Source organism: Schistocerca nitens, chromosome 2, assembly GCF_023898315.1.
Source record: "Schistocerca nitens isolate TAMUIC-IGC-003100 chromosome 2, iqSchNite1.1, whole genome shotgun sequence".
In the NCBI taxonomy this organism is placed as follows: Eukaryota; Metazoa; Arthropoda; class Insecta; order Orthoptera; family Acrididae; genus Schistocerca; species Schistocerca nitens.
The window spans coordinates 743706802-743730165 of record NC_064615.1 but is presented as its reverse complement, the minus strand read 5'-3'; the positions used below and the strand labels follow the sequence as shown (position 1 = coordinate 743730165).

General features: G+C 40.1%; 1 protein-coding gene across 1 annotated transcript in view; it reads right to left on the bottom strand.

Annotated features, from left to right (window-relative positions):
* The window catches only part of LOC126235300 (serine protease nudel-like), a 212883-nt gene that overhangs the window by 5934 nt on the left and 183585 nt on the right, over positions 1-23364 (bottom strand). Inside the window, exons 15-19 of the mRNA XM_049944025.1 lie at positions 13888-14088; positions 9275-9434; positions 2896-3028; positions 1078-1254; positions 564-668 (exon numbers count right to left, since the gene is read on the bottom strand). Of these exons, the coding sequence (XP_049799982.1) occupies positions 564-668; positions 1078-1254; positions 2896-3028; positions 9275-9434; positions 13888-14088 (776 nt within the window). The remainder of the gene's footprint in view (positions 1-563; positions 669-1077; positions 1255-2895; positions 3029-9274; positions 9435-13887; positions 14089-23364) is intronic.

The window sequence follows — 23364 nt, the reverse complement described above, 5'->3', positions numbered from 1 at the left end:
ACGTGCAACAGAAAGCAGTATTCGCACTAGCTTTTGAGTTCTTGCTCTTTCTGTAGCAAAAGCGGGAATGTGCATATGCTCATGCCTGCGTGCATGCACATACACACAACCAGGTGCAAAGCTGTGGCTACGTGTGTGCATTTGGATGTCAGTGTGATTTGTGTGTGTGTTTTTGCTAGGGATAGAACAAGAGTTTGAAAGTAAGTGTGAGCAGCATTTTCTGTTATGTGCTTTTATGCACCACACTTCAGTTGGCTAAAGGTGAGTGATTACCTTCCTTTATTTTATGTATTATTCCATCCAGGAATTTAATTTGTTAAAGTGAGGAGCTTATGAGAGCACAAATATAACTGAACAAGATACTATACAATACAGCATTTATTAAATTATCGTTAACTTGGAAATGAGGACATGCTTAACATGTGTGGTTGGGTCGAAGAAAGTGTTAACATACTGTCACAATCTGAATAAAGTCTGAAAGTTATTAGTATAACCTATTGGATGACCAGTAATGTGTATAAATAACTTCTTACCACTAAAACAGCTACTGTGTGATGACTTACCACAACGAGGGTGCCAGCAGTATGTATTGTCTTCATGGCAACTCTGTGACAACAGGACGCAGTGATCTGGCAGTACACCCGATATATTTGCTAGATATCTAGTGGCTGAAAACAATCGTCTGATTAGTCCCCGTTTCCCCAGAGTTACAGGTAAAATTCCAGAACTAGTGTTGAAGGAATGAAGTAATGTACTGAACAAAATTGATACTTCAGTCTGTCTTCTCTAACTGTGTTGCAAAGATGGCTCCTATATAGAATGTAAAACATTTAATATCTAAGTTTCCATCAGCTAATGCTGATGTCATTGGACACAAGAATATCTTAATAATTAAAAGATTAGATATTTGTCAAGATTGCAGAGTTTGTGATCCCTCTGCAGTTTACTGTTGGCTGAGATATTACTAAGAGGGTTTCTCAATAAGTCTTTAAGAATTATGCTTTCTCATTTATAGAAGAATCACACAATGACACATAGTAAGAATTTAATATTAATAATGAAATATCAGGAACTCACCACAAGGTGGCTTGATACAAATAGATTCTTTCAGGCTACATGCTGCTGAAGTTTCATCCCATGCAGCTCTACAATCTTCCTTCCCATCACACAATTTAGGAAGTGGTACGCAGGATCCCAGTGGAGAGAGTACCCCATCACAGTTTGATGACTTTGTATTAAAATTCTGACTCTTTTCTGAAATCGATGAAATGGACAGTATAGTTGTGTGTTATGTGCTTCATTTGAGCTAGTGCAAACAAATCAATATAAAGACCCAAGCATTGTTAGTGAAACCTCTAAGTAAATATAAGATTCTGGTTCACTCACTTAAACATACGGATATACTGCACATACAGTTCATAAAATTGTGTAGTTAGTTATCACAGTTTCTGTCATATCTTAAGGTGGGTTACTCTGAAATTAGATTAAATTGCATAAAGGAAGTAACAAAGAGAGTAAGTTACTTAAAATTTTGCAGCCATAGAATCAGCAGAGATGGTTAAACATCAAAGCCAGTGTGAAGGTATTGCTGGATGATTAAAACATTAAGAGGATGAACTGACAGGCTTCAGTGATGAAATAATAAATTATGTAAAAGGGAAAAGAGTTGGTTGCTGTTACCTACTACATTCTTTCCTTATAGTAGTTTTTTCTTTAACAGCATCTTTTGTTTTTTTTTTATCATCAGTTTTGGTTCTTTAATATCTAAACAACTATGTACCACATTCCACTAATTGCAGTAGTTCCACTAAATAAATAGCAATTCTAAGCAACTCTTACAATAGGGTTCACATCAGAACACTAGACAACTGACGTACATCAAAAGCATCAATAAACAACAATAAAGCAAAAATTTGCACTTCAAGTTGGAGAAAAGGAAGATGAAAGGAAAAAGAAACAGAACAATCCTCAGATAAACACAAGATTTAAAATAAGTAAAGCTGTCCTCTAACCAAAGGTTGGTATGAACCACATTGTGATTTACTGGGTGTTGTCTGTCTGGAGGTGGAATGCCCTTGCAATCCTCTGATGCTTGAACTGATTTACCCAGTGAGTTACAGTGAAGCTTACATATAGACTGAAGTAACTTTTTGTAGGTGCTGGCAAAAAGCGGCATGTATGCAGGTTAAACTACAGCTAGAATTGATGTATCAGCTGAATGTAACCCTGAATAAAGCAATGTGTTACTCTCTTACATTCATCAGATGTGCTACAGTCTCCCTCAATCTCATCCTCTCCCTTCCATGCTCTTTACCTCTTGCTCCTTCTTCCCTTTCATTTCTTCCACTTCACTTGCTTGTCTCTCTTTTCCCTTACCCATCCACCACCTCTTAAATCTTCTCAGCTCTTTCCTCTTCACTGGGCTATGGCCTTCATCGCCTATCTCATTCTGTGACTGCATGTCTCCCTCAATGCCCGACCCTTTTTTTCCAGCCTTTACCACTTCTTAACCCCCTTCACTCCATGTGATGTCGCCCAGTAAAGCACAGCCCCATACTTCCTCTGCATACCCTTTTTTTTTGTTTTCTATTGTGAAGCCTATTTCTTGCCTCAGTTACTATCTGACTTGACTGTTAATGTAGGAATAAGTAAATTGTGTTAAACTGTGAAATATAATAAGTAATACACACACAATGACCAGAACTGACAGTTACCTATTCAGTATTAAACTGAAGCGATATATTTATCACTGTGATTGAAAAGACTATTTCGAGCAGATGTGGAAGGAGATAAAATGTCTTTACTTACCAAATAATGGTGCTGCCAGCTTCTCAGTAATTACAGAAAATATTATTGTAAAGTAATACCAGATGAAATAAATTTCAGAATACGCACCAGTAATGTCACGTAAGAAAAATAAATCCAAAATCGGCAGCATCAACAGTCCATCGAATTTACATGTACCATTGAAAATTGCTGTGGGTTCCCATTTACCATTCATCCGGCACACTACTACACCATTGCATTCCTGTCAATATAGTGATTAATCACTAAAGTTAATTCTTATGTGGATGACTTTTGTCTATGCTATTCTCAGTTAATTGGGTGTGTTTGTTACATAACTGAACACCATTTGTTACATGTTCAAATAATTAAATTATGATTTTGCCACAATGTTGTTAAAGAGAAGATATGAAAGAATTGTCTTGTACAGCATACAACAACAGAATTAAATAAAGAGTAGTATTAGAGAGTAAACATTATGTAAACAGGAGGAGGAGGAGGAGGAGGAGCAGGAGCAGGAGCAGCGTTGGGGACTTGTTCAACGTATAAAATGGCACTGCAGCAACATAACACATCTTGTACCAATGGACTGCAATGATTAATTTACTCTGAAATGCAACTAACAACTTCCTTCTATTCCTCCATCTACTCACTATGCTCCACGGATCCCATCAAGGACAACTATCTTCAGTGATAGGTAACAAGTAAGGATATATATTAACAAAAGACTAGAAAATAACAAACTTAATCTGTATATTGTATTAGTGCTTGATACTATTGAAGCATAAGCCAGCTAAATTTAACTAAGCGAATTAGAGAAAGCTGCTACATGGAAAACGTACTATCCCCTCACTTATATGGAACAGCTGCTGTTGATCTTGTATTGGTACTTCAGTATTACTTGAATGCACTAGTATTTTTCAACAAAAATAGTTACCTAGAACTGCAAATAGTGAGTCCTGTGTACACTAATAGTACTTGACAAAAAACACAGTTACTTACCATGTAGCTATTTGGATAATTTTTGAAAGAGTAGCTTATGTGGCGTGTTTTTATTTCATTTTATTTTATTTTTAATTGGTTAGATTCCCAATTTCATGCTTTATTTTAGTTAGGAGCTTTTTGAATACTACTGTGGCAGGGTACATGACTCTACTCTGAACCCTAGGTGAGCAGGCAAAGTCTACATAAAAATTATTTTTTGTCTTGCCTTGTATTGTGATTGTGTACATCACTTTTCACCTGATGCCAATTTTGTCAGCAACAAAAACCATTAGTAAGTAAATGTATTGTGAGGTCTGCCAAGATCTGTAGAAAGATCTATAGAAAGTCTCTACAAGGTATACAGATATCTGCTTTACACGTTGTTCTTACTGCTCACTTCTGCAGAATAAAACACTTTGCTTATGTGCAAATGGGCTGTCCCAGAAGGTGATTCCTTTGTATAGCAGGGAGACACTTCACTTACGTGAAAATGGGCTGTCCGAGAAGGTGATTCCTTTGTACAGCAGGAAGTGCAACTACGCAAAATGAATTGACACTCTTGTCCAAAGGTCACAATGAGAGATGCTTTTAAGGGCAAAACATGCTGACCTGAGCATCATTAATGTATCTTTGGTTGACACAATTTTAACTTTTGATACACCTAAATCTTAAGAAATTTTACACAACGTGTTTCATTTAAAGTGTGACCATTAATGTCTACTACTGATTCTATCAAACCGTTCCTGCTGCTTGAAATGGGATAATATGAATCTTTGTGAGATTAAGACTCACATTGTTAGTTGTTAATCACTTTTGGCCCTGTTCAGCTAGCGTCTGAGCTGCAAGGTTGAGTCTGGATCTCTGGGCAGTGTGCTTGTGTCATCATTGCACATTACAGTACTTTAACTGTTCTTTAAATTCACTGGAATATCATTTGTGTAGTTCAAGAACTCATTCTTGTAAGACCTTACATATTATGTACCCTGATTAAGAGGTTACTCCCATGCTTGTGATTCTGTTATACAAGTAAGACTACATCCATGTAAAAGGGATGCCATTAATGCCATAGCCCTGCAGTATGCTTAGCAGTTTTTTGTGCTCCATGCAACCAAAGGTTTTGTTGAGGTTGTAAAATACATCAACAGAATATCGTTTTTTCATTTTTAGCTCTGCCAGCAGTTTATTTGTAAGGGCCTGTAATCTCTATCTCTGTGAAAAATTAGGTAGAGCTCTTCCCTCCGAGCACAAGATTTTTTAAATCCCAGGAGATACCTGGTGCTTCTTAATCTTGATTCTGTTTTATTTTACCTCATTTGTTTTAAGGGGAAACAAGACACATAGTGCTGCAGAGATATGTTCAAGAAAGAGTTAAATTGTCCACTTACAGAATCTGCTTTGTAAATTTCTCCCTAAAACTGTGATTCAGTCATTATTTATGGTTCTGTGCCACAAAAATTTTTGTTTGTGGACTGTACCTAATCATTCTGTATATTTTACTGTCAGCATTTGGCCATTGTATTGTCAATGGCTATTGCTATATGTCCTTCAATCATTGTAGGGAATATTACTGTGGCAATTAATCAAAAGCTGGACATTAACAACTCAGGGTGTTTTCAATGTGAACATCCTTACAGAAAATCAATATTAAAATCTCCACAAACTATGATTCTCTAGTTAAGTCTATTTATCCTTATTAAAACCATTTTTGGCTGCTTTCTGAAGCTTAAGATACTTTCTGCTGGTGACCTGTAAATTGTCAGTACTTACAAGTTTGTGTTTTTCCAGATTCACTACTGTGGCACAGAATTCAGAAAAACATTTCAACACAATATTAGTCAACCTGAAGGACTTGGGTCTTAACTCCACTTTTTGCATTTATATACACTCTACCTTTCTTTTTATTTGTTCTACAGCAGTGTGATATTAGCTTGCATTCATAATGATGAATCTTTTCAATTTCATTAATTTCCATGCGATGTTCTATATGCATAAAAAGTCATATCCTTGGTTTTGTAGAAGGTGCAGTATTTTGTGGTACTAATAGCTGTTCGAACAGTAATCGTATTTACATGACATGTTCCCAGTTGTGAATATGGACAACCGTCAGCTGCATACTGGAATGGCAACAAAGAAAATTTGTGCCAGACCGGGACTCACACAGATTTCCCACTTATTGCAAAAGTAGCCTTACCTTTTGCATATCTGAGCACAACTAATGGCTGGACCCAAACTTCCATATATCATCAACTGTGTGTCTGCAGCTCAGTATAAGCAAGAAATCCAGGTTCGAGTCCTGTTCTGGCACAGTATACAGCTGATAGTTGTCTATCTTCACAACTGCAGATACATTTCACATATTTCATGGTGGCTGTAGCCACCGCAGAGCCTCTACCTTTGGACATGCATGCATGTCTGAAGGAACATCGCATCATAATTTGGAATAACATAGGCACTGCAATACCATCGTATCGTAACCATATTTATTCTGCTGCTCACGCCTTTAGTCTGAATTTATCAAAATAAGCCTCAGGAGCACATTGTAAATCACTGAGATAGGATGGATATTACTGTTCTGCAAACACTACTCCACAGCCTTAATATATTTACAATACAGCATTGTGGAACCATCAAGAGCTGTTGTGCTGTACATTTATTCACAAAGAACCAGTTTCAGGCAAAGTGGCTATCTTCAAGTCTTGAATTAACACTACATCACTTTAAAGGATGGTACCCTGGTGTCAAATAGCTGTTTTTTTTTTTGCAACATCTCTCGCAATACATGCATCTACAATATTATATAATTTTTTTGGTCTCCAAGTGCAAGATTGGCAGAAGATTACAATGTTCATCATACTGTCTGGTAAAAATCATATTTTATTTTGACAAGATTATTATTTTTTTGATTGGCAATGATGCAGAGATTAATGAACTCCACACATGCTTCAGTGACATGCACAGTAACCTTACGTTAACAATGGAAATGGAAGATGAATATTTTGGCTTAAGGCTTAGTAATGATAATGGAACACATGCATTTAACATATACGGCAGGCCACTCATAATGGATAACATTATTCATATGTCCTTTTATCATCCTTTAACTCACAAAAAGAACGTTTTCCATGCAGTGGTCCAAAGTGTGTTAATATTCACATCATCAAAGCACAGAGAAAGAAAAAGAACTTACTACTCTTCATCACATTGTTATCAATAACTGATTTGGGCCAAACATCATAGAGAGACCTTTCAACAATAAGTTGAACAAGATAAATGATAAAGTGTTTAGAGAAATAACACTAGAAAGTATATCACCAATGAAATCAAAAGCTACACTTCTCTTTGTTACCATACTGAGGAAAGATTACACACAAAATTGGTCAAATTTTTTATAAAACCAATGTGAAAATGGATTACTGAACATAAAACTGACTTAAGGCAAACACTCTACATGGTACTGACAAAACCAGTTTTATTTGACAGGGCAGATATATATAAAATACAGCAATGAGATTGTAATTAATATTATATTAGCCAAACAGGACAAAAAATTTGAATTAGGTACAACAATCATATCAATATGTATGAAAGTGACCAGTCCACATTTAGCATTCTTTTTTATATAGATTTCAATGATATCCTCATGGGATCCTAAAATATTTCATCTTGATCTATTTCCTCCCTCTAGGTTTTGTATAAATCGTTACTTAAGGATAAAAGCAGATACCACTACTTCCAATGTTTTTTGACACAACTTTGAGCAGACCATATGCTGAACAATGGAATGGACTGCTGGTTGTTTCAGGTGGTGGTGGTTGAAAAATTTATATGATACTAGATGGATGAACAGCTTTTGCTGCTTCCATGTGCCATTATTTGGATATTGCTTTGGTCAGACTCACTGCTTCTGGAAATTAGATGTGCAAGTAGCCTCTTGCCAGTTGCATACCATGCCATAGATATACAACAGATGCATATACAACAAAAATGGAAAATCCTGGATGGAGCAGTACATAAAATAAAGGAAAGGCAATCACTCATCAATAGCAGATCAATGTATAGAGTTCAGAGACAAGTGACGGCATATGGAGTTCAGAGGCAAGTAACGGCAGACAGCATTCATATTAGCTTTTGAACTTTTCATAGCAAGACTGATTATTGATACTTGATCATTGAAAGCAGTTGCCTGAGCTGCTTTCACAAAGTGAATACCGATAATCAGTCTCACAATGGCCATGGAAATATACTTTTGGATGTCTGTGTGTGTGTGAATACGTGTACTTTTGCTGGAAAAAGAGCAAGAGCAAGAGCTGGAAAGCTCATGTGAATACTGTTTGCTGTTAAGTGTGCCTGTGCTCCATGCAGTGGTCAGGTATAGGTGAGTGATTGTCTTTCCCATATTTTATTTATAGATGCATGTACGTGTAACAGATGCTACAACTAAAAACAACTATGTATTTGGTTTATTACTGGTTTTTGGTTTTATAATTCATTTTTATGGGAGCACTATTACTGTTCTTAAAATACAACATACTGTCTTGTAAGCATAGCTATGTGACACTGATGCAGTTCCAAGTATCTACAAGGCACATATTCAATGATCCTGCATGTTAACAAGATGGTATGAAGTATCATCCACTGTTCAACTTTCAGCGCTTAGTTTGGAAAAAAATGATGAACATTATAGGCTGTAAGACTTTCACATACAGCAAGTGTGCCTTCATAATAAAGGGAGTGATTGCTAACTGCTGATTTATTCTGTCATCATTTTTATTGATGAAGCTGCTTTCAACTGTGATGGTATCAGTGTCTGTAATTCACATTGGAGTTAAAAGGTTGAAAGTATTAATGGTAATGTACATGACAATGTGAACATATTTCTAGCATTGTCTTCCCATTGTTTTCTACCCTATCATATTCATAGGCTGCTATTTTAAGACATGTGTATGATTTTGAGATTGTGTGTGCTCTTTTAAGTTGACTGATTCTGTCAGCACTGATTAAATGTAACAGTATTTATTCACAAACGGTTGACTAGAGCTCAAGGTGTACAATGTTACTGGTTATATTCTTGTGTACTCTCATGGGTAAAGAATGAAGCCTACAGTGTAAACTTAAATAACTACTCATATTCTCATATGAGGACAACAAATTAGCACCACAGGAGCTGCACATACTAGTGCAGAGAAATCTGAAAATCACTTTGGAAGTTTTTTGAATTTGAACTTTGGAAATCATTCAGTTGCTTTGCAACCAATAACTCAGTGTAGGTAAATTCAGATGGTTGTAGCTTCTGATCTAATAAAAACTGAACTTTTTTTTCAAACCGTTTGCTCAAAAAACTCCTAAATATTTTGCTCTTTCTTAAATATCCTCCAGACTTGTAAATGCTGCTCCCTTATGCATGCTTAAAAAGTGGAATATAATAACACTGTTAAGTAGTTTTCAACTTCATACACAACATTATTGCTCTTACAATTAAATAAAAATCAATGACAGCTGTACCTACAGCATCGTGGCATGCAGCTGTTGTAGCATTCTCCCATGTGAAACAAAGTATGTTAGCTTTGTCACATTTGCTATGAAGCTTCAGAAACGTGGAGCATACTTTGCCTTTTTTGTCAACTGTGACCAGCACACATGATTCTGAAGTAGTGTACTTCATCTCCCTGTGCAAGAACAGATGTATAAGTAACATCCAAAAGCTGTTCATTTTTACATGAGTATATTTCACAACAGATTTTAATACTCCCACAAAGCCTATCTGTACTGTTTTAATAATAATGTGCTGTAAAATGTTGCGGTGTACAGGTACGTGGAAAACCATGTAACAGGAACAAATGTGTGTTTACATGAGTTAGTTTCTTGTTCCATGGATCATTTATACAATTAATTATAATGATGTGGAACAAGTCATTTTACATTCACAGTATGCTTCCATATGTAAATATGGCTACATTCTGACCATTTACATTTAAAAAAAAAATACAGTTGTGAGTTAGTAATTTCTACTTATCACCTTATACGCAGTCATTACAAAAATTGAAATTCTTCTACAGAATTGGAGGAATTGTCAAGGAGAGAATGTTTCACTTTTGTTTTTAAATTTAGCTTTTCTGTCCGTAAGACATTTTATGCCATTGAGCAACTGATTAAAAATTTTGGTGGCAGCATTTTGCACCCCTTTTTGTGCTTAATTCAACCTTAATGTGGAGTAATGAATATATTTTTTTCTTCTGGTCCACCATTGTTTCTTTTGAACTGCAGTGGATTATTTACAACAAACTTCATAAGGGAATATGTATACTCTAAGGCAGCATTAAAAATGCCTAACTCTTTAAACAGATGTCTACAATATGATCATATGTGAGCACTACATATTATTCTTACAGCACATTTCTGAGCAATGAACACTTTCTTTCCTAAAGATGAATTACCCCAGAATATTATTCCATATGATGTTATTGAATAAAAATATGTGGAACATGGCAACGTAATGATTTCCCTCTCTACAAGATTTGCAATGATTTGAAGTGCAAATTTGGTTGAACTAAGTTGCTTTAGGAGTTCCAGTCCTTCTTATTTGAATTCTCATCTGCATGGATACCTAAAAATTTTGAAGTTTGCACCCCACTTATTATTTTCTCACCATGTATTACACTTACCATAGATGTTGTAGCTATAGATTAGCAGTATTGAATGTGTTGTGTCTTTCTGAAATTGAGAGTGAGATCATTAACAGAACACCAATCAATAATACTTTTAAGAACATTATTTGCCATTTCTTCTGTTGCTATAAGTATGTTTGGATTTATTACAGTGCTATTGTCATCCACAAAAAGAACTAATTCTGCTTCTTGTCTATCGTTGACATATAAGAGAAACGGTAGTAGAACTGAGACTGAGTCTTGTGGAATCCCCCAGGTGATTTCTCCTGTCAGAAGAATTTCCCCTGTGTACATTGTTTGAATTATTAAGTAGAACTTTCTCCGTTCTTATAGCTAGGTATGACATTATCCACTGGTTGTCTACACCAGCAATTCCACTAAACTTCAGTTCATCAGGAGAATTTTGTGATTCACACAGTCGAATGCCTTAGATACATTACAAAAAATGCCAACCAGTTCTATTTTGTTACTTAGTGCTTGTAAAATATAGTGAGTGCATGTGCAAATGGCATTCTCAATTGAGCAACAGTTCTGAAATTAATACTGTGATTTACTGAGGATATTATTTTTGCTCAGGTGGAATACTGTTCTAGAATGACCTCAAAAATTTTGGAAAATGATGTTTATAGTGAAACAAATAGGTAGTTATTGACATCTCTCCTACCCGCTGTTCCAAGAAGGGGTTTAACAACAGTGGTAGTATATTTCAATCTCTTTGGATAAATGCCTTGAGTCAGTGTATTGTATTGTATTGTATTGTATTGTATGGAACTGGGGACCTAGAAATGACAGAGAGGCTTTGTCCCTGTCGTAGCCCTCGGTGATTCACAACCCCTCAACAGGCTACAGCAATCCCCTCACCCCACCGCCGCCCCACACTGAACCCAAGGTTATTGTGTGGTTTGGCTCCCAGTAGACCCCCCCCCCCCCCAAACATGGTAAAGGAATTATGGTGTACGCGTATGTGGAGACAGTGTTTGCGCACCAATTGCTGACATAGTGTAGATGAGGCGGAATAAGGGGAACCAGCCCACATTGTCCAACGCAGATGGAAAACTGACTTAAAAACCATCCACAGACTGGCTGGTACACTGGACCTCAACACTAATCCGCTAGGCAGATTCGTGCCGGGAACAGGCACGCCTTCCTGCCCGGAAAGCAGTGCATTAGACCACACAGCTAACCGGGTGAGCCATGAGTTATTGATGCATTAGATATTTCAGAAAAGACAGTGCTTATTGTGTGGGAAGAAGTCTTTAGTACTCCATTGGAAACGTTATCAAATACAGATGAGCTTTCAGTTTTGAGAGAACCTATAATTTTCTTAATTTCAGAAAGATAAGGTGGTGAGACTGCCATGTCATTGAATTTTATGTAAGTTGCACATCTGCCACCTGTGACTGATAATTTACAGTCCACCAATAAATTAATGGTGTTATTATCTTGTTCTGTAACTTCTTGTCCTCTTTCTCATTTTACTACATTCCATACAACCTTAAATCTGTTGTTGGAATTACTGGTTTGTGGCATAATGTGCATGTTCCTTTACTTTATAGTAACTTTTCTCGATAATGCTGAGTAGCTTTGTAGTGCGGAACTACTGAAGGATCTTTACTTGTTCTTGCCAACAGATAAATTTCTGTTTTCCTTTCACTTTGATCCCCCTAGTAGTCCATAGTTTTTTACATCACATTTAGTATCCTTTCTGATTAGCTTATGCAGAATACTATTTTTAAAAAATGATATGAATTTATCATGGAACAGACTAAATTTTATGTCAACATTTGGTTCATTATAAATTTCACCCCAGGTCATCTCATGTAAACTGTTCATATTTTCACAAGGTGGTCCATAGATTCCATAGTTAAGGAGAGCTTTCAGGTATGTGAAACAAGTGAAATTATACATTAGAAAGCAGGAGCAGTGATTGCAGGATACTTATAGCAAATATATGCACCTAAGAGCGAATCCATTAATATATAATTTGTATTTTAAAATATCCATGACTTGACATGAGAACAGTAATTGCACTTTTATGTATTCTACACTGCTCTCTAACTTGTGTAGAAGGTTTTGTCTCAACAATCTACACAGGATAACATTTCTTCTCATTTTATTTTGCATGATATTTTTGAGCAGCAGTGCTAATTTAAAATGAGAAGACAATTTTCCCTGCATGCTGTAACATTCATTCAGTTTAAAACCATGTTTTTGCTAAAAAGGTTGTGCTGTGACTTAGAATCCATTTTATCCACCAGTAAACCATCACAGTTTAGACTTTTTTCTCAGGATAAGAGCAATTTGTTTATTGTGCTGACATTCAAGGTATTCTCAGCAGACTTGGTGTAGCCTCTAGATGTCTGGTGATTATTTCTCAATAGTCTCAAGAGCATTCTCTTGCCCAACAGGAATTTCTTACGTACTGGTTACAGTTGTCACCTGACGCATTTGAGAGAAGAATCCTGTGTGGACAATAGAGAGAGGCTTCATTAATTATGCATGTTACCTGTGCAAGTGGGGTGCCTGAGCTCTAGATAAACACCAGATATACAAGGAGAGGCCTTTCTGTGGAACTCTGTAAAGAGGGACGCCAAATATTCCTAATGAACCAGTAATTATCTGAGACAGAATAAATTTTGCTGTATTTCACATCAAGGTTAGACTATTAAATCTGTTCATTGGGGAATGGAATTCTGCTGTGATTCCTTCTTTTAACAATGAAGAAGATCACTGTGGAAGTATTAAATGAAGGTAAATATTTGTCCTTTGAAGAACTTATCACGGAGGTGAATAACAAACAGGGAGAAGGCAAAATGAGTTCCTATTAAAAATTATGTAAAAAGTTTTGGATAGCAAAAGGACAGCTACGATTGCATTAAATTTTCTCTACAGCCAATTGAATCAGTTTAATAAAGACCTTGCAGCTGTTAGTGATAAACTCTCTCTCTCTCTCTCTCTCTCTCTCTCTCTCTCTCTCTTTCTCTCTCTCTTCTCTCTCTTTCCTACTCTATCACTCTCTCAGATTGTTTACACTAACATTAATTCACAACAGTAGCCATCAGTGAAACAAAACATTTGTTCTGAGTGCTATCTATTGCAGATTTAACAGTCAACACATGAAATGCTGTTTATCAGTTGATGGTGCTCTAGGACTTTGTATCTCAACCTCGGGATTTGTAGTCTAATACTTCCTCACTGGGACATCAAGTCAGAAAGTGATATCATATGTTTAGAAAGAGTGAAAAACTATCACAAGTGTTTGATTTGTTCTAGCAACAGCTTACAGAATGTTTCTGTTAACTTATATTGCTATTTTCATACCATGTTTTATGAACCTCTGTTCTACAAGAACTGGATTGGATTTAAAAAAATGAAGTAACTGTTTTTATGTACAATATTAGTAGAAACTGTCAAAAGCGTAACAGAAAGTCAGTTAGCAAAGAAGAGAAATTACCTGTTCACGTATAAGTCGGGCAGTTGGAGAGGATGTACATGTTTCGTAAGATTTACTGGCTGCCTCATGTGAAACATGGTATGAGTGCCTAAGTCAATCACAGAATCAATTATGCTTGTCTGTTCATTTGGTCCCTGGACATTCAGTTCTGGCCTGGGACAGCCCATTAGCACCCCTAGGCCTTGATCCACTGAAAGAAGGCTGCAAAATATCATCACACTTTTAATCCAAGGAGCTTCACAAGTCTATGTAAAATATGGCTTTGTTTATTCAACATAGTATGTAAATAAGTAACAAGTAACAGGTGTTTTTTGTTGTTTTGCAAAGTAAAAAACATCTTGTAGAATAATCCAGAGCTAGTGATATACGAGGGTTGGAACTTAAATAGTGGCAACTATTTATTCACAACTGATACAAAAGAGTTACATGTTTGCACCTGTTACTGTCCTTCAAAGTAGTCACCAGCATTGTGTAGAACCCATTCCCAGTGATGTGGAAGGCGTAGTATACTGTCAGCAGAGCCTGTTTTGTTGATGGTGCGAATGGAACAGTCTACTGCCTGTCTAATCTCTGGAACAGTTCTGAAGCGAATGCCACGAAGTGGTTCTATCATCTTCAGAATCAAATGAAAGTCACAAGGCCTTAAGTCCAGGGAGTATGGTGGATGATACAGTACTTCCCAGTCCCATGGATCACACAGAGAGCCACAGCTTGTGCTGTAAGTACCCGCGCATTGTCATGCAAAATGATGGGTGGGTTGCACAGAAAATGTTGCCGCTTCTTTCACAAAGCTGGTCGCAGGTGATACTCCAAAAATGAACAGTAATACTGTGCATTGATGGTCTGCCGTGGAGGAACATAATGCATTAGGATAACACCATCACAGCCGTACACGAGAATCATCATAACTTTAGACCTCTCCATTCGCACCATCAACAGAAAAGGCTCTTCTAACGGTATATTATGCTGTCCAAATCGCTGGCAATGGGTTCTACACAATGCTGGTGACTACTTTGAAGGACAGTAACAGGTGCAAACATGTAACTCTTTTGTATTGGTTGTGAATAAATAGTTGCCACAATTTAAGTTCCAGCCTTCGTATTTATCGGGACTTAATGATAAACTGAAACTTTTGATAAATATGGGAAAACAAATTCTAAGTCTCTCACAACTCAGAATTGAGAGTGTGGGAAGTAGTTTTATGTATTTATTTATTTTCACAGGTTCAGTGGAACCATATGAGATAAAGTTAGACAGTTGTGGAGCACGTTACTACCTGCACCACTCACAGAATCTTTAATTTTTGTTGATTGTGTTCCACAGTTTTATAAATTATAGAAGTGACATCATGTAACACCATAAGCCGTTGCTCAATTTGTTCTTCAATGTGCAGCTGGTTCTAATCAAAAACTGTTGTCCAGTTGTCAACAAAAATCTGGAAGTATTGCTTATATTTTTATTACAATGCCCAAACATCCTTTTCACCTGAAAATTTTCTGGGTCCATGACATGCACTGAACAAGTGCTGGATAGTGGTCTTTGACTAGAACTGCTTGCACAATAAAAAATGTATTCAAGAGCAGTTTAAGGTTATGGGAAACGGGAGTACAGATAACTGTATACGCAACAAACTGTTCCCATAAATGTCTATACATACATATATTTCAGCACAAAGAAAGATACACATGTACACTGTACAAGGTACAAAGGCTGACTGGAACATTAATATGTCAGCTTGTCAGAGATCAAAGATCATGCTTTACATGGGCAATGTGACCTATTGACGTCACACAGCCCCCCCCTCCCCCGCAATACGGAGTATGGCCTGTGAGGCCTGAGGGGAGGTTGTGTGGGCGTCGGCATTGGAGTGAGTAGTGCGAGGTGGCAGGCACACGACTGGAAGCTTCATCTCAGTCAGGGCGGTGTGCGAAGTTGCGGTGATGGGCTGCAGGTCCACATTGTAATCAGACAGCCAGCGGGGGCAGATGATGTGTTGGCCGGCCTGGGAGTAGAGGCGGCGGGAGGGGTGTAGCATGCGAGCGTGCCTGCCCCTAATGCAGATCAAGCCGTCCGAGGAGATGAACGCACGAACTCTCGATGGATCGCACTCTCAGGCGAGGGACAGGCTATGCACTATCTTGACATTTAGTTCCTCATTGAGTGTCGAGTTTACAGTGTCTGTAAGGACCATGAGCACATGGTCGTCGAAAGCGACAATAGACACATCGTCAATGTGGTTAGGTGGTACATTGCAGTGCAAGTTGAAAGTCGGGTAGCAAGTCTCTCCATTAGATAAAACATTATCAAACCTTGCACATGGGGTTGATGACGACATGTTTGGGAAACCCATGAACTGTGTTGATGAATCATCAGAAGAACAAGACCCTACCATGGAATGAGCTAACTCATCATCAGGCTTGGCAATGGAAGATTTATCCGGATGGTACGACTAGGACAGCAGAGGGGCGTCGGAGTCCATGAAAACAGGATTGAGCCTGTGTAGCTGGTCTGCAGGCGATCTTTTGTTGAGTGCGGTTGGCACGTAAGTGTCCAGTGGGGAATGACTGACAGGCCGGTGTAACCGTGCATGTCTGAAGTGGGTGCGCATTCTACTAGTAAAGTCTGGGGAGATGGGGAAATCCTTGGGTGCTTGAGGCAGGATAAGTTCCCCAGGTAGAACCGGGTTCTCACCAAAAACGAATTCAGAGATGGTTCCCTGTAAGTCAGGTTTAAAGGTCGAACGGAGACCGAGTAACACCCTAGGAAGTGCCTCAGACTAGAGGCAGTCATGGCACCTGAGTGCTGTTTTAAGGGTGCGGTGCCATCGTTCTACTAAACTATTGATTTGTGGGTGGTAGGCTGTTGTATGAATTTTTTTAACATCGCAAAGGTTACATAGAGTCATGAAAAGTGCAGACTCGAGCTGTTGACCCTGGCCGGTGGTGATGGTGAACAATCCATGATGAGACGAATCCCTTGGGCACGGTTTCTGCTGTGATGTTGGGCAAAGGAACAGCTTCCACCCAACGAGACATGTGTTAGATTGTGGAGAGGACATATGATATGTACATGATGAAAATGTCCTTGCCAAGGGCGGGGGGGGGGGGGGGGGTGGCATCCGATTTTGTTGCGTTGGTAGGAAATGCAGCTGTGTGCCCAGGTTTGACAGTCCTGCTTAACAATTTTTCAAACAAAATGCTCGGTGACAAGGGACGTGGTGGTATGGACGCCAGGGTGGGCGAGGTTATGCAAGGTGTCGAATGCTTGTCGGTGCAATGTGGGAGGAAGCAAAGGCCGCAGAGTGCCGTAGAAGAGTTGGACCACACTTCGTCTGAAACGCCGGGGAACTTGGCTTTGGTAAACATGGGTGATGTCCGAGGATCCATGAGGAGAGCTTGAGTTTCTTCGTCAGAGGCCTGGAGAGTGGCGAGGTTGGATAAATCGACAATGCGTGAGACAGTATTGATCCGCGAAAAAAATCAGTGGGGATGTTTTCCATGCTTTTGATGTAGTGTACATCCATAGTAAATTGAGAGACTAAGTTGAAGTGGTGGAAACGCCGAAAGGGTGGGTCCTTGGGAGGGTTGCAGAAGGGTCCACCAGTGGTTTGTGGTCAGTAAGAATGAAGAAAGAACGGCCTTCAATGTCAGGGCAAAAGTGTTTGAGGGCTTCATAGACCACCAGAAGTTCTCCATTAAAAGTGTAATATTTTTTCTGTGCTGTAGACGGTTTTGTAGAGAAGAAATGAAGGGGTGAAACCATGTCACCTTTGTGTTGCTGTAATACTGCCCCAAACACAATGTCGCTAGCATCCGTAGTGTGTAACGCCGGAAATGCATTTCCTCCTATTTCCATCTATTGTACTATAATTTTTTTTCCTTATTTTGTTACCTGAAGATATGACATTTCCATGTCTTTATATATTGTTATTGTTTTACAATTAGTATATATATATTTATGCATTTATGTCGATGTATAATTGGTTTGTTTTCTATATACTATTTGTATTTTTGCGCTGGGTCTTGCCTAGGGAAAACTATGCTATCGAACGATTACATCGATAGGTCGTGTGGAGAACCAAAAGTGTTTATGATCTTTGGTAGTGTTAACTCTGCCGCGTGGAGTGTGGGCAGAAGAGAGTCTGGCTGGAGTAGGGCGGTAGAGCAGGTGTGTTGTGTGATGCTCCCGCGAGTTGCCGCGCTTTCGGGGTTTGGCAGCATGTAATTACGCTCGGCTTGCTATGATAGTTTCTGACACGGTGTCGCAGACGGGAAGCATTAGCTGGCGCACATCAAGAGCCCGTTTCGCCTGGTGACCATGTTGAGAAGGAGGCGCGCCAACATCCAGCTTCTGCAACAGCGATGGCCGACAATGAGTGACTGTCGGCACCTCCCCGATCAACGACTGCAAACCTTCAATCAGCCAACAAGGAAGACTGGAAGCACGTAAAGTTTTAGAACTGTATGGCAGACCTCAGCTTTTCAAACTGGTCAATTTGTGTCATCAAATTACAGCAACGTAGCATGAACCTTTGTTGCTCATTGTCCCGATTGCATTACCAAGCAGGGTCCCTTCCTTTTCCAGAATGAACCTGAGTGTCGTTGAAATTCAAACGCCAGCATTAAAGTAATATCATTCCATTTCACTGCTTTAATTTCAAAGTTCAGTTAAAGTATTCATAGCTGGCTACAATATTTAGATTACACAAGCACAAATTAAGAGTGCGAGTTTTGTTACCATATTTTAGCTTACCTGTGACTGCAGCTCAGCTTGGTACGTACTAAATTTTACTATTGTTAATTGTTCTGCATCATTTAATTCAAGTTCAAAGTTAAATCTCTTGTTTCTAAATTGCATAGATTCAAGTAGCTTTTGAAATGATTGTTGAGGTAGCCCAAGACTAACCTTATTTTATTGAATTTCTTAGTGCTTCAGAAACAAAGTTCTCTATTAAATTCAATCACTAAATTAACTTTCAATTTTCTGGTTTTATTAATTCTTTTGCTAAATTAAGCCAAAGTGTACCGAAATTTATTACCTCTGACAAACATTCAGTTTTCACACAACACGTGTCAACCTTCAGTTGCCACGCTTTTGGTGCTAATTATATGTGCATTAATCTTTCATTTTCAGTTATTATAGTAGTTGTCCATAGGACTGGCGACCGTAATTTTCCCCAAATCTCAAATATCTAATTAACGCCAATTAATTGTTAACGTAATGACCACACATTTACTTTCTTTATTAATTTTACCCTTTTCTCAAAATTAATTTCCACCAATTTCATTTGCATTTTTCCTTTAATTTAGATGTAACCCTTTCCTCCCTCTTTACCGACAGATTGACTTTGGTGACGACTGCTTTTTCCAAATTTCCATTAGGTGCTCGTGGTTTAATTTTTCACTGTCATTAAGGTCGATAAGTGAGAGGGGAGGTTACAAGTGACGAACAACTCGGCTGACAGATCGGGGTGGGCGAGTACAACGGCGTGAGTTAACGCTGTCTTTATAGGCCTGAAGGACTCTAGCATAGGTTCAGTCCAACGGACTGGCTTAAAGCCCAAAGTCTGTTTGCTGGACAGTGAGTCCGTCAGGGGGACCTGCACAGCGGCAGCAGAAGGTAGATGTTAGCGGTAGTAATTACAGTACCCAGGAAATGTCAGAGTTCTTTGTACATAGCTGGAGTTGTCAATGATGTGATAGCCGGCACGCAGGATTTGGGAGGCTGTATTCCGTCTGCAGAGACGGTGTAACTCAAAAATGTCACAGAAGACTGGCGCAATTGGAATTTATCTTTGTTGACCTCGACACTGTTGGAGTTTAAGGTCTGGAGGACCTGGGATAAATGATCTTCATGGTCCTCAGTCGACTTGCTGAAAATGAGGATGTCATCCAGGTATGCAAAGCAGAACTCGAACTGTCATAAGATTGAATCAATGAAATGTTGCCACATTTGTGCCGCATTCTTGAAGCTGAATGGCGTGAAGTTGTATTGGAACAAACCGAGCGGGGTGATAACAGCAGTCTCTGGAATGTCTTCCAGCACTACGGGAATCTGGCAATAGGCACATTTACAGTCAATCATACTGAAGATTGTGGCGCCCAATAAGATATGTGTGAAATCGTTTGTTTGGCACTGGGTAAATTGTCCATGACGGTGCGAGCGTTTAAGCGTCTGTAATCACCACACATTTGGAAAGAACCATCGTGTTTGGTAATGAGGTGAATTGGTGAAGACCAATTGCTGTCCCAAGGCTGTAGAATGCCTGCCTTCAGAAGTTCGTTAATTTGCTGCCAGGCTGCCTCCAACTTAATGGGGTTGAGGCATCTAACCTTGTGCCTAATAGGAGGGCCAGCAGTGGTAATTATCTTGTGTTGTTCTGTCAGTGAGGGAAGAGACTGAGAACTGCACACGAGGCTGAGTAACCCCCTGACGTGAAGTTTTGAGACAAGTGGGGCGCGATGAGGCACAGCCATTAGCGCGAGTGAGTAAAGGCAGCACGAAAGTCGCATGCCTATTACGTGAGTGTGGCGTGCGCTTGTTTGGAGAGGTCAGCTGCACGCGCAGCATGGAGCGGATCGGAGCGTGCAGCGACTTGTCAGTTGTTAGTTTTGCCTTGAGTAACCAGCGAGAGAGGCATTGGCGTCGGGCGGGGAACGGCGATGGCCGCCGAATCACGTGGTCGGCGCGCGAGAGAGGGAGAATTTTTACTCACACGCAGGGCAGCTGCCTGTATGGTGGGTGTGTTCGCATTGCGTGCATGACTGTCATTAGAAGCACTGTTTGGAACACATAGCACTGCACGTAGCATGCATGTGGAGGGTGCAGAGATCACTGAAAGCGAATTGTCACTTACAATGAATGTTTTTGAACTAACCTGATGAGTGTCCATGCTGGTGTCTGCTGATGAAGGTCGATCAGGTGAAGGAACTGTGGACTGCAGTTGCAGCAGCGAGGTATGAGCCGTGGTGAGCTCATCAAAAGTGTGAGCAATGCCCGTAGTGAGCTCATCAAAAGTGTAAGCAATGTGTTGTTTCAACTTGTCGTTTTGCCGACGGAGTTGCGCCACTGCGTCGTACTCTGACAGTAGATTAATGATGCAGGTCACAATTTTGTCCTCAATGGTGGAGCATTTGCGAACCAAATCACATGTCGTGAAGGAAACGGAACTACGAGCATAAGTGCCTGAGCAGGATATCTGAGTGTCGGAAGGGTGGTGTAGCGCTGAACCTTGGACTATGTTTGGGGAGAGTTTGTAATGGGACAAGAAATCCATACTGAGAATTGGTTCATCAACGTCAGCGATGTAAAAAGTACATGGGAAACGTAGAGTAGGAGATAGATGCACCATAACTTTAGCAGAGCCGACAGTTTTTAATGTTGACTCGTTGACAGCACAACTTTGTCGGTGAAAAAACGGGAGGAGCCAACAATGTAGGTATGATGGACATGTCAGCACCTGTGTCGACTAGGAAAACAAGCCGTGACGAAATGTCGGACACATATAAACGACCGCTCGGCCGAGAGGACGAGTGGATAGAATGCAATGTTTGAGGTCGCATGTGAAGTTCCCCACAGGACTCGGCGTCTTTTAGATCCTGTGGTCAGCGTTTGGGTGCTGGCAAGGTTATCTGCACTTCTTGGCCTCATCCCCGAAAATATTGTGGTATCAACAGTACAGATGAGCCAGATGTGGCGGTGGCGGTGATTGTGACAGCGAAGGAGGTTTGTCCTCGTTGATCGGTTCCGGAATGTAAACCAGGACGTACGATGCTTGTGCGATTCTTGAGTGTTTGGAAAGAGGAGAGAGCGAACGAGTACTGCCCGGTGGTGTAGATGGCGTGGAGATGGAATGAGCCCTGCCTCTGCCAGCAGATGGCCGGTAAACAGGCACCATAGTGCCAATCAGCAGTGAGAGGTGTGCTGGTTGTTTTTGTCGCAGTAGTGCATGCAGCTGATCTGTGATGCAAAGGCGAGAGCCGATAGACTTGAAGGAGTGCGGTAGCAGGTGTATCTGCAGGTTGGTGGGTAACTTGGCAGACCACACCGCCCACGGGGTAACGTCTGGCATCATGTGTTCACTCACAAGCAGCCGAAGGTGGAGTCTGAGTTGTGATGGAGTGCAGTCCCCCAGGTGTTCCTCATACAGGATCTTGATTATTAATTCCTGTGGCAAGCAGCCGAGTCGGTTCAATATTGTCTTCTTGGTGAACTTGTATTTTGGCGGCGGCGGTGGCAAAAGTAGGAGGTCACAAATTAAATCTGAGTGGTCACGGAGGTGTGTGACGAGACATAGAAAGTTAGAGTTGTTGTCGGTCACCTGATGTCACTCCAAAAGGTGCTCCACAAGTGCAAACCATGAAACGGGGTTGTCCTCCTATAAAGGAGTTAGCTTCGGCAAAATCGCCCGGGGGGGGGGCTTTGGTGTATCTTGGAAGGCCTGTCCCATGGTAGGATAGGCTGTCCTTAACCCGACACTACTGGCTTCGACGTGTTACTAGCAAACATGTCCTGAACAACAGCCAGTTGCAATGTCCCTGATGAATCACGGAAGCATGATGCGGCAGGCACGGTCAGTACCGTGAGAATGAACGGATGAGCAGCGCATGAGGTAGGCCCGTAAACTGAACTGGAGGTTAAAGGCACAGTACTTAAAATGTGCACCTCGGAAATGACGTGGAAGGCCAGTGCAGCAGGTGCAGATGGTACTGCGGAAGGAGTGAGCAGCTGTATGGTCAGAATCGGGGCCCCCCATGAGTGAGGGGGCGGGGGGGTAGCGGGGGGGGGGTGGTTTGGTACTTGGTGTGGCAACAGTGAGAGTTTTCTGTGCACATCGGAGATGCACCCCGTGTTGTAGGACCATAAATCACTGGTGAAACCAGCTGGCAGTCACATTGTCTTGGTACAATGTTCATGGATGGCAAAGTGCTGTTGGGTGTGCTCAAACCCACATGGTCGAGAATTGGGTGACAGATCTGATGGTTGAGCCAGGTGAACTTGTTGTATAAAAATGTCCGTTATTAAATTTTGAGGAAGGCAAAACTGGCATAGCTTGATAGCAGTTGACTGCATGTGTATTTTGCATGAATGGCACTACTGTAACCAACGTTGCGGCGCATAGAGGATCAAAGTACGTGTGCGAATTTGGGTCCCTTTGAACACTACACGAGCGATTGATTGTTACACGATTCTGGAAATCATCCACTTCACCTTTCACATATTGGCGGGCACAGTCCGGTGACATGAAACTTGAGTCCATTGTTTGAGGTAATGGCGCAACACTTGCCCGTTGTAGAGCTGGAAAGTTTGAGGTTAACTTCATTGGACATCATGAATCACTGTCCATTAGTGGTGAAACAACTGTTGGCAGGGGATTGGAGTGGCCTGGTAGTAGTAGCTGAGCCTCCAAAGCCTCAAATAAAACATTGGGTGAGGCAGCCATGGTTTTGAACATAAAACCTGTTGATTCCACACAGC